The sequence below is a fragment of the Parasteatoda tepidariorum genome, chromosome 2 (assembly GCF_043381705.1).
Source record: "Parasteatoda tepidariorum isolate YZ-2023 chromosome 2, CAS_Ptep_4.0, whole genome shotgun sequence".
NCBI classification, from domain to species: Eukaryota; Metazoa; Arthropoda; class Arachnida; order Araneae; family Theridiidae; genus Parasteatoda; species Parasteatoda tepidariorum.
Genome location: NC_092205.1, coordinates 27,528,031 through 27,543,675, shown reverse-complemented (window position 1 = coordinate 27,543,675; position 15,645 = coordinate 27,528,031). Strand labels below are relative to the sequence as shown.

The window sequence follows — 15,645 nt, the reverse complement described above, 5'->3', positions numbered from 1 at the left end:
GCCCCCGAAGGTAGTGACATAAATTTTTTAATGTTTCAAAAAGTAAAAAAAAAAAGTAAGAAAGAAAACCACTGCAACTATTTTCTTTTTCAATTAAAAAAAAAAAAATCAATCATCATAACTGTAAATACCATAAATAAAGCACGAAAGCGGAAGAAATTTACATTGGAACTAATGAAGAACTTCGTCTTCTCTCTCGATCGTGACTAATTGATTTAAGTAAGTTAAAATGTTAAATCACTTTACATTTATTTTTTGGTGCAACTGTATTTTATTTTGAAGGCATGTTTAAATACAATTAAATTAAAATTAATAAATCTAAATAATCTGAAATATAAACAATCATCGTCCCCCCTCCCCCAGAGCGGGCCGCTGTAAAATTAGCAAATGTTGACAGGTCCGCGATAATAAAAAGTTTGGGGAACACTGACCTAGGTCATTATCCAGGTGGGCATTGGGGGAAAAAAAAATTCTTTAAATCAATAATCAGCATTTGCTGAAAATGTGATGCTAAAAAAAATTAAAATGATTAGAAGTATCTAAAACAACACAAAATATTTCTCAATAGGAATATTTGAACAACTACAACCCGGGATATTTTTTCTAGCACAGTTTTTACCTTCAATTTATTGGAAGGTTTCTTTGAGAAGCCCTTAAACAGGAAGGAAATCTTAGTATAAAAAAGTAGGTAGGGAGCACATCTATTGATTGCTCTTTTACTTTTTGAATTTAAAAATTTTAAATTTAAATCATAAATATATAATTGATACTAAACATATAATCATAAATATATAATTGATACTAGTAAAGCTCAATTGAATAAAAATCAAAAATATGAACTTAATATTAAGAAATTGCTACTATAGATCTAGATTTTTTACATAGATTTGGATTAATCTCGAGAAATAAAAAAACGTAGCTTCTGTGAAATTTAATAATTATTTTTTTGTCTGTATGAACATCATGGGTGTAAGTTGGAAAAAAGGCCAAGACTGAAATACCAAAATATCTAAGAAAGCTTTACCATAATACATCAAGTTTAGATACTATACAAAAATTATTTATTCATCTCTCTTTTGAGAAAATAACAGGACATAAGAAAGTACACCAATAACGTAGACCTAAAAATATTTTTAAGTAGTAGAGAGTAGACCTAAAAAATATTTTTAAGGACAGAAAAGAAAAATTTCGATTTCCGTCTTTGAGTCAGTCTTGTTTCCGTCCTCGGACATTTACGAAAGACCGAAATCCGTCCTGGGGACGGAAGACTTGCACCCATGATGAACATAGAATTTATGCTACAAATATGTTTCATTAAATGTTAAGATCATAACTTTTTCTTACAGCTCATTAACGCTTTGAAATCTAGTGAAAATTCTTCTCTTCTCGATATTCGGCTTAGATGTTTGTCTTAAAAATAATGTGAAAATGAATAGATTCTTGATTTTAAGATCGCGTGAATACGAAACAATTTGTTTTTAAAACGCATAATTAAAAATCGCAATGAGTTATTTAAAAAAGCGATGTTTGTTATTTTAATTAGCGTGAATATTGAAAATAATAAAGCTAACGTTACGAATTTATTTATCAAAGAAACGTTAAGGGTGGAGAGAAAAAAATTGGACCACAATGAATATTTTTTGATCTAATGATCGGATCTTCACGTTCTAAGGCTCAATCCAAATGGTTCAAGGGGGTGGCCTAAAATATGTTAATTATTTAGTGCAAACAGTATTTTTAATTAAGAGATCAGACACAAAAATGTTTTTTCTCTGTATAAAACATATACCTTCTTTCTCGGACAGATTCGGTTCTCTGACACCCAAAATATAGTGGCAACCGTGTCCTGGGAAAAATGGTGACTATAGTTTGATCAAGACCGCGTTCAAGTTTGGAACCCTTAATTTTACTTTTTGCGTATTTCGCTATATCTCGCGAACTTTTTAAGCTAAGAGAAAAGTTCTTGCACACAATGAAAAAATTAGTCAATCTAAAGATTATTCAAAGCAGAAAATAACCATTCAGACTGAGTGAAGATCCGATCATTGATCAAGTTATTCAGGCTGTTCGATTTTTTTGGCGCATAGCGGCACCCCCCCCCCCCCCCCANACCAAAAAAAAAAAAAACTCCAATTAATCCATTGTACAAAAAAAAAAACGCTTATCCGCGACAAATTCTGCAGACGATGATATACATCCGTTATTGAGGTAATCAATGTAACAAAAAAATCTGCTAAGAGAATGACTAATCGTATTCAGGAAACTCTTAAAAAGAAACAGTCATTTTACCCACTTATTCTCACACTACAATATTTACTTGAACGGTTTAATGAAGAAAAAAAAAAAAGAGCCAACAAATCCATCGCTTATAACATATACCACAGTAAATGAGGAAATAGTCGCCGAAATTTGCAAGAAGTCACCACTTTAAAAATTTTAGCTTTCCTGGCCAAAATGTCTATAGTCGCCGAAAATAAAAAAACAATCGCCAGTGAAAGATTACTTTAATGATCTGTTACAAACACCATAAAACAAAACTCTTTCCAGAATAAATATTTATTAAACTCAATGGATATTGAGAATTGCCAGACATGATCACAATCAACAATGAAGTATAAAATGAGTAGAATGACAAAAAAAAAAAAGATATGAATTTATTGAACCTTTTAAAAACTAAAGACTTTTTACAATCTTAAATATACCTCTTCTAAGCGTGATTAAAAATACAATGTATAAACGTTGGAAAAAAACTATACACACAAATATTGCGATACTAGTTTTTGAACAATTTCATTTTGGAAAGGTGAATTGAATTTTAAATTAATATTCCTTTTTAATTACATTCTATTCAGATTATTTTTGGTGAGCTTCTAATTTCTGTTTTAAGCTTTCTGGCATCTGGGGTGGGGGAGGTCTGGGCAATCTCAGCCAGACTTTGACTGCATCATAGATGAACCACTGCAATGCGGTCAATGTACCAATCATAATTATTCTAGGAGTCAATCCCTTCCATAAACCTAGAAAAGAAAAGAAAATCTTACTTAAAACTTTATAAATATTAAACAAAAGATTTCCCTAGCAGCAATTTTACCGTGACTGCAATTAGCCTCAATATTGGCACTGAGAAACCGGCATTGGGATGTCTAGATTTTTTATGTTTGATCTTAAAATGGCCTATATTGGCTGAATAATGAATATAAAATATTGGGTGAATCTGACAATTCTATATAGGGATAACATTTACCGTAAAATATCGGGTGAATCGAATAATTCTATATAGGGCCAATATTGGAAAAATAACGGTCCTACAAACCCTTATTGAACTAAAATTCGCGAATATTGGTACAACGAGGGTGCAAGTAATTTTTCCGCCAGGTTTGTCATTGATTTTAATATCGGCTCAAAAGTATTTGCACATTTTCAAGGGATAGTATGAGAGATAGCTGCTTAAAAAAAAGTTACTTTTTCAGGTTTCTCACTCAAATAAAATAATACATACATAAATAAAATCAAGGATTTCTCAATGACTTTCAAGGAGCTAAAATAAAATTTTTCTAAGACATACCTAGTATGCTAAAATACATGTCAACCAGATTTTAAAATTATGTTGAAGCAGAAATTGTAAATTTTACAGACAATACTTAGTTGATAAAAAAATATATTAAATTCATCAGTTTTACATTGTTTAATAGTCGTAGCACTGTTTATTATGTGTAGCCCACAACTAACAATGTAAATTGTTTGATAGTTACATTGCTGCCGCAATTCAGTTTTGAAAACTTATCCAAAAACTTCTAAATGTAATTAGCATACTTGTCAACTTTTAAAACTGATCAGCAAAATATTTTATTCAAAATTTAATTATGAATTAATTATTAATGTTCAATTAATTATGAAATAAGCACCTTTAAAAAACATTATGCAAACTGTATTACACAGCATAAAAAATGATTTCATCAATCATGTAAAATGACTGTCGCTTTCATACTTTCCGGACCGATAGTATGCCAAAATGGGTTGTAGTTAATTATGAAGTTGAATTAATTATGAAATAAGCACCTTTAAAAAACATTATGCAAACTGTATTACACTACATAAGCATTATAATAAAATATTGATAGAATTTAATATGTAATTGCAAAGATATTCAATCTGAAGACTTCTTTTTAACTTATTACATCAATTTTTAATAGAAAGTACACATAATTAGATAAAATATAAAAATATATCCAATTAGTATATCTGATTCAATTTCAATAACACAATATCTGTTATATAACCTCAGAACATCAGTATTGTATTTTAAACAAAAAACTATCACAGTGCAATATTTTACTGATAAACTAAAACTCAAAGCTTTTTTTCTTTATTCAAAATAAAATAATAAATCACAAAGCATAATTTTTGAAACTCTGCAAATATCCACTATAAATAATTTTTATATTGTAAGCATAGGAATCGTGATTTGTTATATGTAAATCAAAATCACATGAAACAGGTCTTGTAGATCCCTTAACTTGTATATCACATTGGGTGACTTGCAAATTAAAAATGAATTGCTGTGTTTCGTAAATCATGACATGAATAGCAAACGATACACAAGTTTAAGCATAATTTGCAGAATCTGAAGGACTAAATTTTACTTATTAGCACTATAAAGCTTTCTTCTAAAAACTTTTTTTTAATTGAATAACAGGAGAAACAAGACCACTTAAGGAAGCAAAAATATAGAATGGCACCAAATGTCAAATAGCAGTTAAGGAAGATCCCATTCATTTCTTTAATAGCTAATGTCAAGAAATTCAAAATTTTAGAACATATTTCGCAAAGTTGTAAATCAGGCCAGTCACTCAATTCAGGTTTCAAATTACCCTGATTTTTTCGGGTGAAAATCTTTAAAATTTTTAGGTCAGCAGTTTTACGAGAAAAATTAATGATATTTTAACTGTTTGGCAATAAAGTTCAGTCTAAAATAAAGTGGGAATAACGGATAAAATCATTTTAAGTAAGAAAATTAGTAAAAGAAAATCCAAGAAAAATATTCAAAATTCCCAAATAATTTCAGGTGGGTGGCCACCTTGTAAGTGTAATTACAATAAATGTAAATTATACCCAATAAAATGATAGAATATAGATAAATGTAAAGAAAAATAATCAAAATCTTTATTTTTCTACTTTTAGGAAAGCTTGGAATATGTAAAAAATGACACTTTTTGTATAAATTAACACATAACACAATTGGACAAACAAACAAAAAAAAAAAGGTAATAAGGCGCAGAAAAATAAAATTACCTTTCATGCCCAATTTCTTGGCTGCTTCAATGGCCGTACTGCCTTTTTCTTGATTAAGTTTTGATACCACAGTATCAGCAGGATGTGAAACAATAGCACAGAACACACCAGCTGCAAGACAAAAATTTCTTAGAAATTGAATGATAAATTTACAAGACATCAAATCAATACCAGGGTGCGTAGCCAGTTTTTCAACCAAAAAATAAGCACCTTTTAAGTACTTTTCAAGCACCCAAAAAATATTTTTAATTACCCTCCAAAAAAAAAATTCATTCTTAGGATCTGTGCAGTAATAAAAATTACTTTTTCTATCGTTTAAAGTACTTAATTTATAAACATAAAATCAATAAAATTTAACATAAACATGATGATATAACTAGTCTCTGATAAATATTGCAGAGAAAATTTTGAAAATAATAAATTTTTTGTAATTTAGAACAACAATCGATGCGGCGAAGAAAAAATCTCTTTTTAAAAAAAGAAAATTAAGCACTTTTTAAGAACTCCGAATAAAAAAACACCTTTAACGGCTTTTAAAAAACGAAAATCAAAAATAAGCACCTTTAAGCACTTTTTAAAAACGCTACGCACCCTGAATACTATTTTATGTGTCAACTGAACAATTCTTCTAATAGTATATAATAGGTAACTAGTTAATAACTCTTAAGAGTAGATGGTTAAACTTGAAAAACTAAGAGATATAACATTCACTCAATTCTCAGTGGCGTAGTTAGCAATTTATTACAATGTTTAAAAATCTGGTTTTTCTCTTCTTTTTTTGAATAGTCTTCTTTAGAGAAAGTCACGTTACAAATATAACAAAATGATACTAACCAATGTATCCAGCAGCAAAAGTAACAATAAGCTGCTCAGACTTAGTACACTCATCTCTGGGTTTTGGTACTATGTGTTTATAAATAGCCTCAACAGTTCTTTCAAAGCATGCAAACTTCATCATGGTGTATGGAATCTGTCGCATCCACAAGGGAGATATTCCTTTATAGAATCTAAATTAGGAAATGCATCACTTTAATTCAATATTAGCATAAACAAAATTAAAGGTCAGGCAACAGTTTAATATTTTTTAATGGACTAAATTGCAATAAAATACTATGACTTTAAACCAGATGGAAAATTATATTCAATAATTAATTACCAGGCTTTTTTTAAACAGATAAAGTAAATCTTTTTAAAAAAGAATTTTGATAGGACAATTCTAAACACACACAATTATAATATATATACACACCTCAAAAAGTTCCTAGAATAGGTAAATTACAAATTGTTAAAAAATAGAATAATAATTTTACTTTATTGGCCTTCTAATTACATTCTCCCTCATCCACACACTTATCTCAACATTCATATAACTGTTCAATATATTCCAGGAATCCATTTTCTTAAGAGGTTCTTCAGTAGTTTTGTTAAATTTGTGATCATATACTCTGAAACCAACAAAATGCTGTGCTTCCAACATCATTTTCAGCCGAAAAATAGCTAAAAACCTGTTGGTGCTAGGTGAGGTCTGAAGTCAGTTAGGCCCACAGGAAAAAATTTGTAGAAAATGACTCCCTCTTACTCAAAAAACACTTCCAACACCACTTTCCCTTTGCTTTTGTCCAAGAGAAAAATCTTCCTTTTGTTACGTTTTCGCTTTTCATTCATTTTACTGACGTTTTGTTTCAGGATCGTAAAGGAAGCCCCACTTCTCATTATCTGTTATGATTTTCTTCCATTTGGAACCATGCGCAAACACAATGCATGATCAAATCTTGAAAAATACTAGGAACTACACTACTACAGAATTCCAGATGTGAGTCTTTGTTAGTAGTGCTGCCAACTGAAGAAAAAATATTTTTTCCTCCAATTAACACCTGCGTGAGTTTTGCTGTCCATTTTGGTAATTTATTAAATTTAAAAAATGGTAAAGGAAATTATTTTTTTGACACGATTATCAGATAGTTTTCATAAAAATTCAGCCAAGCAATAAAAAGAAAATTTTTTGGAAAAATACATAAAAGATTCAATTGTTGTATTTTAACCAGTATTTCTTTAACATAACCGTATTAACCATAGAAGTGAGGTACTTGTTAATGGTAACAGAAGGACAAAGAGTTCCAAATTATAAAATTCAATTTATAATAGCTAAAAAGCAGGGTTCCCACTCTTCCTTCCACAAAACAAGAATTAAGCACTCATGAGAACTTTTTTTGAAGAAATTAAGGACTTTTTTTGAAAACTTAAGGACTTTTTTGAAAAATTAAGGACTTTTTTGAAAAATTAAGAGCTTGCAAATCATCCTTTCTTATTTACTACTGAGGGAAAAAAATTATTTTTGAAAAAACCCCAGGTTCTTGAGATGGGCTAAAATTTTTCAAACCCTGTTTCGTAGGAATCTGTTTAATTTTTAGTACAATCATGAATTTTAAAAAATGTTATGCTTTCTATAAATTTACAGTCACTTATTACACATTGAAATATACAAATTAAGTTAAACCAAGATTTCAAGAAATAATTTTAGTTATGGATTCCAGTTAATTTGTTTGCTTTTTTCTTCCATTTTCTATTTTCTTCAAGATACTTCTTTTCTTAGCATCTTATTAATTCCTATAAGCAGATGCATTACCAGTTGAACTGATTTTCTTGAATTCTGTCAATTTTAAAGTTTACTGTGCATCTTCTACTTAGGTACCTTGAAACTGCCCCCTCCCCCAAAAAGAGCGCTATCTCTTCCATGTGCAATATTTCCATTGTCCACACAATTCTTTTCTTTTAGAATGCTCCACTCTTCTCATAGAGTAGACTATATTAATGAAAGAACCAATATATTAATGAAAGGACATGTTTCCTTCCTGCTTGTACCCGCCCCTTAACACACATTAATTTTTTGTTTCTCTAAGATGCTTTACCCTCAATGCATGATCTAATTCTATGCGATAAAAGAACTCCATTTTGTTTTAAAAATTTGAACTAAAAAATTGTTTCTATCAACCATAGTGATGCTAAAAAATTAAGGACTTAAAAACCTTGAACAAAAATTGAGTACTTTTAAGGGCCCTTATTTTCCAAAATAAAAATTAAGCAGTTAAGGATTTTTAAGGACCGTGTGAACCTTGGAAAGGCATTCTGAAATTTAAACCTACAATTAACAATCCCTCATTTAGCTACGAAGGCATTATAAAATTTAAATCTACAACGAAGTCTTATATAAGAGTTATCTGAAGTATTTTAGGATTCTCTAGTTTCTGCATAATTTGATCAAAGTGAATCCAGCATTTATCTCCTTTCTCCGGAAACATTAATATCCTTCCTTCATTATCATGCTTTCTCAAACAGAATATTTCTATATATTCATCTATATGAAGCATCTGCTCAACATAGTTTTTTTTTTTATGCCTCCTTTCCATTCTACTAACAGAAATAGCCCAACTGTTAATTACATTCTCTAGCATATTCTCATAGCTTGGTGTATTCGATTCTTCTATACCTTCACCTGTAACAGGGTGCGAAGTCAAATTATTCAACAAAAAATAAGAACCTTTTAAGCACTTTTCAAGATATAAATTATTTTTTTTAAGCGCTTTAAAAAAATATAATTAGGCAGGGTTGGAAAGCTTTTGACAATTGACAGTTTTATCTTGTTTTAACCGTCAGGTAAAAAAAAAAAACTTTTGGCATTGTTTTTTACTATTGTCAAAAATCAAATTTGGATCACCTAAAACGAATGGCGTTTTCTTACACTATGGACTGACAATATGCAGAAATAGATTGGAGTTGAATTAATTGTGAAAACGAATAGAACACTCTGAATTGTATCTTTTTGCATAATTCGAAGCAAAAATCAACATAGTAAAGGAAAAATCTCATTTTGAAAAAGGGAAAATTAAGCACTTTTTAAAAACACCCAATGAAAAAAGCACCTATAAGGGCTTTTAAAAAACAAAAATAAAAAATAAACACTTTTTAAAAACGCTACGCTCTCTGTGTAACATTTATAATAATTTATCTGCTCTTTTTAGAGTGAAATCCTTCCAGTTCAGAAGAAAAAAAAACTCACGATATTTAATAACATAATTTCTTACAGGTTTCAAACAGTGAGTGTTGTGTGTGTCAGGAAGAGAATTGGCATTACATTTTTCTGTAAGATCTTCTTTGATTTCTCTTTTATTCTCGTTATCCCTTTTTTTGAAATAAATGCCACTTTGAAATTTTGGGTATTCTTGCAGTAACTTTTGAAAGTCCTGCAGTTGTGACCCACCTTCCAGACAAGATAATTTCCTACACTGTGTCTTATAATTCCATCAACAGCCTCTTTCCTACGGCTTGAGGTGAAAGATCCAAGAAAGATCCTATATTGATTTAACGTGAATTCCAAATTAGTAAAGATTAATTAATAATAAGTAATTTTTGCTTAAATTGGTTAGCACCGAAACAGGTACGTTTCTGTGATCCATTTCATCACTTATAAACGTATATACAGTCACTTTCTCTTGTTTGTTCCAAACGTAACAAGTGAAAACCATCTCTTGTTGTCAATGAACAGCTCGGACCTCATTTTGCATTCTAATAGTAAAATTTTCTACGTATACAACCAGAGACTTTTCATTTGATTTTCTTATTTTTTATTTGAATCTTTAAGATGAAGGCATTCTTTAATTGAGCTTTCAAATCCTTTCTTTTCCTCCACAGACTTTTCTTTTCTGCGATTCATTGCTCCCATTTTAAACAATGTAAAAAAAATTTTCGCAAAAATCTGATATTTTGTATCAAAATTAATTTCAAACTTTGGTTAACAAACATATAGTTTTCACTATTCTGATCACATCAAAGAATTACAAAAAAAAAAAAAAAAAAAAAAAAAAAAATTAAAANAAAAAAAAAAAAAAAAAAGGTTCTGTTCAAATATCATTTATATATAAGAATACTAACTTAAAATTTGTTTGTTTCACTCTAAAGATTCTATAAATATGCATTTAAATCAGTTTAAAGATAAATGTTCCTCATTGCCATATTTTTTCCTTACGTTAATATATTTACAGGGTTGCCATAGAAAAAAAATGAACAAAATAGTTGCTTTTAGTAGCCTAAAGCATGAAAATAGTAGCCAAAAACTAGGAAAATAGTTGCCTAATAAGAACAAAAATTCATCAAAAATATGACTAAAATTTTGTTAATGACTTAATTGTCATATACCATCATCCATTCAGTCAAGTTGGTGGCAAATATGATAATTTTCATATAAATGTTTATATATATATATGAATNCTCCGGAAACTTCCGGATCACTCTTAGTGAAAATTCCGGATTTTTCCGGAGCACAATCAGCCCTGCTATATTCAATATTATAATTTCTTACAGGTTTCAAACAGTGAGTGTTGTGTGAGTCAGGAAGAGAATTGATATTACATCTTTCTGTAAGATCGTCTTTGATTTCTCTTTTATTCTCTCTATCTCTTCTTTTGAAATGAATGCCACTTTGATATTTTGGGTATTTTTGCAACAACTTTTGAAAATCCCACAGTTGTGACCAACCTTCCAGCTAAGATGATTTCCTACACTTTGTTTTATAATTCCATCTAAAGCCCCTTTTCTATGGCTTGAGGTGAAAGTTCCAAGTTGTCACACTATTTTGTTTTAATGTGTATGTCAAATTTGTAAAGACTAATTACTAAACAAGTAACTTTTGCTTAAATTGGCTAGCACGGAAGCAGCAATGGGTTAGCACTTATAAACGTATATCCAGTTTCTTTCTCTTGTTCGTACCAAATGTAACAAGTGAAAACCATCTCTTGTTGATGTCAATGAACAGCTTGGACCCCAATTTGCATTCTAATATTAAAATTTTCTACTTATACAACCAGAGACTTTTCATTTGATTTTCTCATTTTTTATTTGAATCTTCAAGATGAAGACATTCCTTAATTGAGCTTTCAAACCCTTTTTTCCACCCTCTACAGACTTTTCTTTTTCTGCAATCCATTTCTCCAATTTTAAACTTTTTTTCGCAAACATCTGATATTTTGTATCAAAATTAATTTCAAACTCTGCAATTTCTAAACATATAGTTTTCACTATTCTGATCACATACTAGGAAAGAATTTTTTTTTTTTTTAAAAAAATGGTTTTGTTTCAATATCATTTATATATATAAATACTAACTTAAAATTTGTTTGTTTTACTCTAAAGATTCTAAAAATACACATTTAAATCCGTTTATAGATAAATGTTCCTCATTGCCATACTTTTTCTTTCTGTTACCATATTTTCTGTCCTTCCGTAACCATTATAAAGCTACTAAAATAAATACCCATTAAATTTTAACTTTTCTTACTTATTAGTGAAATATTTATGCTTTGTGTATAAAAAATGCTAATTTCTAATCTAAATAGGTCCAGTGTTTTCACAACAGCAGAAATGCTGTGTTTTCAAAATTAATAACTGTTTATGATACTTTATTAATAAATCTATTAATGAACGATAAAAATAACTAGTTAATCTAACAATGTTTAATTATAGACACACAAAATATTACCCCATTATTCCTTCATCTCTGTAAATTGCGGGTGCAACTTTACGCAATAAGGGAGAGCATCCTGGTTGAGTCTGGATTCTAACTTTGCAAGCTTCCATAGGGCACAGTGCAATATCTGCAAAGAACTCTGCAGATGCACTAGCAGCCAAGTAGAGAGAAGTTCTCCATGTGTAGGAGAGTTCCTGAAATATTTCTTTGTTAAAGCCAATCTTAAAACTAGTTTAAAAAACTAAGTAAAGAAAGAAATGAAACTTACTTCTCCGAGCATACCACTGTAGATTTTCTTGAAAACTTCATAGAAACCAAATTTTCCTAAACCTTGTAGAGAATAACCAATGGCAGTAGGTGCCCATCCTTTGCCAAGACCTCGCATACCATCTTCTTTGATCGTAACAGAAAAGCCATTGAAGATACCTTTGTATTTTGCAGGGTTGGTCTAAAAGTAAAATTTTTTTAATGGCATTACCCAAACATGGCTAAAAACAAAGCTTTGAGTTCTTAATTTTGTAACTACGTTTTGAGTACTTTTGAAAGTCAACCTTCTACACACAATTAAAAAAGAACATCCATGTAAATATAGATTTTCTCAAAAATGTCCAAACTAACTTCTTGCTTTTCTTTGCATTAAAATAAATGGTTATATACTAGAGTAGGCCAAAAAATAGATTTCTTGGAAAAGTGACACATAATAATAATAAAACATTTGTGTTATGCATTTAAATTTAGAGGAAAAAATACTAAAATAAATAAATGTTTAGGTCGAACAAGACTTTCAAAGTTTGATAAAAAAGGACAAAAAGTCCAATTTTAAAAATGTTTATTGAAGTATTAATATTATTAATGTGTTCAATACCATTCACGAGTGTTGCGTGTCATAGATATACTTTACCAAGTCCTTAAACTATGCATCTGTATCATGCAATTGTACATTCTTTAATCAAATTTCTCTTGAAACAAGTACTACTTTCTTTCACCAATCAAAGTATATCCTTCCCACACTTGATTTGAAATCAGCGTTTAATTATCAAGGTTGCAAATTCTTGACTAATCAGCTGCACATTTTTAATAATTAAAGTTACAATAGAAGGTGTAATAGACTTCATAAAACAACTTAAGATGCACCATACATTGTACGATAAAATCATACAAGCTGGTAGGTATGAAACTCTAAAAAAAGTTTTTTTAAAACACAAATGCAAATTTATGTCAAGAAAAGATTATAACATTACAATTCACTTTGAATGTCATTGCAAATCTTTGACTGAAATTAAAATTTTAGGTCTTATGATTTATGATAATTTTTTTTAAAACCTAGATATAAAATTCTGAAAATGCAGAAGTAGGAATAGAAATGGTTTCATACCTGGATTCGACATTTGACTAAATCTAATGGAACTACAGCAGTGTGAGTAATACCACAACTAAGTATACCTCCAAAGCCACAAAGAGCATAATATTTCATACTACCATATTCACAGCTGTCTCCTTCTGAAAATTTTAAAAGATTGTGAAATGTGCACAAATAAAAATTTAAAGCATAAATTAAATAAATATGAACAGATCTGTGACATAATTAATGATAGTAAAGAAACAATAACAATAAGTAAAGAAGAACTTAGAATATTTTATTATATGTACCATACAAAATTAGTTTTGAAATATAATTAAATATCAATGTAAGTCCTGTTTGCAGGGGCCTCAAGGTTTTTCTGAAAGGTACCTATTTTCTGAAAATTTAGACATAATTTGTGAAAATTAAAAATTATATTAAAAATCAATAAAAATATAGATTTATCGTTTCTTATGGGATACAAAAATTAAATTTTAAGAAAAAGTATTTTGTGAAACTACAGTTTTTCCTAAAGTTGGATTTGTGAATGTACCGATAAATGGTAGTAAATTTGGCTTGCACAGACCCCTGGCCTGTTATGTGCAAAAGCAAGTTCTATTTTATATATAACTTTACTGAAACAGGGTCAAAAGAATTTTTCAACGCCCATATGGTACCACCACCTGAAATATTTCTGTATAAGTACCTATTCAATTTATAAGGTTTTTTGAAATGCAAAATTTACATTTTGAATAGAGATTTGATTTTCAAGAATTCAATTCAATCAAGAATTCAAAAGATCAACAGGTCAGAAAGTAGCAATTGAAAATTGATCAAATAATAAAGTAATGTTAGTAAACATATTTCTATGAAATTAACAAGCATACCAACTAATATTGACATTCTAAAGTTATAAAAATAGACCATTAATGACCAGAAAGACTTTTCATCATACTTAGACCTTTTGTGAAACTTAATACTGTCTACTCCTTTGCTTAAAAAATGTTATTTGCCAAAGAATTGCTGCAAGTTATACCCCTAAAGTTGGTCTTCTGTGATAATTTTGGCATGCTATTGCCTAATTACAGCTAGAATTTGGAGATTGATGGCATAGGTATCATGCGGCAATTTTCCCTTCATTATAGACTAATATTTCACCAATCAGGTTTTAACCAGGTTCTGCCGTGAGAAAGGTCTCACACTCAACTCTACAAAATTTAATTTAATTAACTTAGGCAACACCATCAGTTCACTCTCATTTAATTGCACTCAAATTTTGTAATTGCTTCTTTGTATTAAGAAAATTTTTACTAGGTTATTTAGCATTGTTTCAGAGCCATAATACAGTGTTGTTCTACAATTAAATGACAGGGATAGTTCCATATCGTGATCTGTCATGCCAACTACAATCACCAAGGTGCCAAATAGATTACTTGCAAACTTTTAAAAAAAATAACATAGATGTTTGCCCAGGAGTGGCCAGAGTAACACCTTCCAGGTTGGTCCTTTTCTGTGTTGTATTTAAAATTTTTCGTGGGCCACTGCCCAGAAGTAACCAAGACTTTGCGCTTATTCTGCCACAGATCACAATACAGAAATATCCCCTAAATGAGAACGATTCTTTTACATGAAAACAAACGCACATCACATTCTGACTAAAATTTATAAACTTAATCTTTAGAACCCTAAAAATAATTGTAAATTCAATTTTTTTTTCTTCTAAAACTTAATAACGAATGAAAAAATAAAAGCAGTAGCTGGTATATTCAGACCTCTGAAATAAAAGAAATTAAAACTACAAAACAGTATATTAATTTAGTGCAGCTAGTTAACAATAAGCGGCCTTATCTATCAGTGGTAGTCAGGACTCGGAAATAATTATTTACCCAAATCCAATGAAGTGAACATATGAAGAGAAATTTAATAAACACTAAAATAAATGTAACTCACCAGCAGCAGCAGCGGCTGAGATAGTTCTGTTGGGTACAATAAAATTTGTTGGTTGAACTGCCCGACTTTCACCTTGAGCTGCTTCACAGCGGGCGAAAATTGGAGTTACAAGTTGACTATTTTTTGCAGTTTCAAAGAGTGAGGAAAACATGATTGGGCTTTTAGCCTGATTAAAATAAATACAAATAGTTCAATACAAAACAAACGGTTAAGAAATTATCAACTTATAATTAAGAACAATCTAAAGTTACTTACTAATGCCAAGTGGACTTCAAGAGAAAGAGAAAGTGAAAAAGTCAGACAGGCGGCGCAGGTGGTGTTGAAATATTACAGTTGTAGTTAAAATTTAAGAAATAGTTTTACTTCATCAATTAGTAAAACAGAATAAAGCTATTAAATTTTTATATTATAACTGAATAATACATTCGAAGTTGATTTAAGAAATGATATTTTAATCTTATTAAACTCGAGAATAAAATTGAAACTAAAGTCCTAATAATCTTTCCTTATTAACTGTAACTTGATGTGACAGATCGTTCTC

General features: G+C 29.6%; 1 protein-coding gene across 1 annotated transcript; it reads right to left on the bottom strand.

Annotated features, from left to right (window-relative positions):
- Positions 1-2,540: 2,540 nt before the first annotated feature.
- On the bottom strand, positions 2,541-15,499 carry LOC107440884 (solute carrier family 25 member 3). The gene is made up of 8 exons (XM_043050950.1): positions 15,360-15,499; positions 15,105-15,270; positions 13,188-13,312; positions 12,081-12,260; positions 11,825-12,006; positions 6,127-6,299; positions 5,293-5,403; positions 2,541-3,017 (listed from the first exon to the last, which is right to left on the bottom strand). Exons 2-8 carry the CDS (start codon positions 15,253-15,255, stop codon positions 2,854-2,856), a joined length of 1,086 nt encoding a protein of 361 aa, XP_042906884.1. The 5' UTR covers positions 15,256-15,270; positions 15,360-15,499; the 3' UTR covers positions 2,541-2,853.
- Positions 15,500-15,645: the final 146 nt, after the last annotated feature.

What these genes read in the sequence shown, in the direction of transcription:
- LOC107440884 (XM_043050950.1), bottom strand. Translation starts at nt 15,255, where the DNA reads ATGTTTTCCTCACTCTTTGAAACTGCAAAAAATAGTCAACTTGTAACT. An exon ending in AGAGATGAAGGAATAATGGG is followed by an intron (nt 6,300 to 11,824) that starts GTAATATTTTGT and finishes TTCCTAATTTAG; the next exon opens with ATTCTATAAAGGAATATCTC. An exon ending in CAAGAAATTGGGCATGAAAG is followed by an intron (nt 3,018 to 5,292) that starts GTAATTTTATTT and finishes TTTCTTTTCTAG; the next exon opens with GTTTATGGAAGGGATTGACT.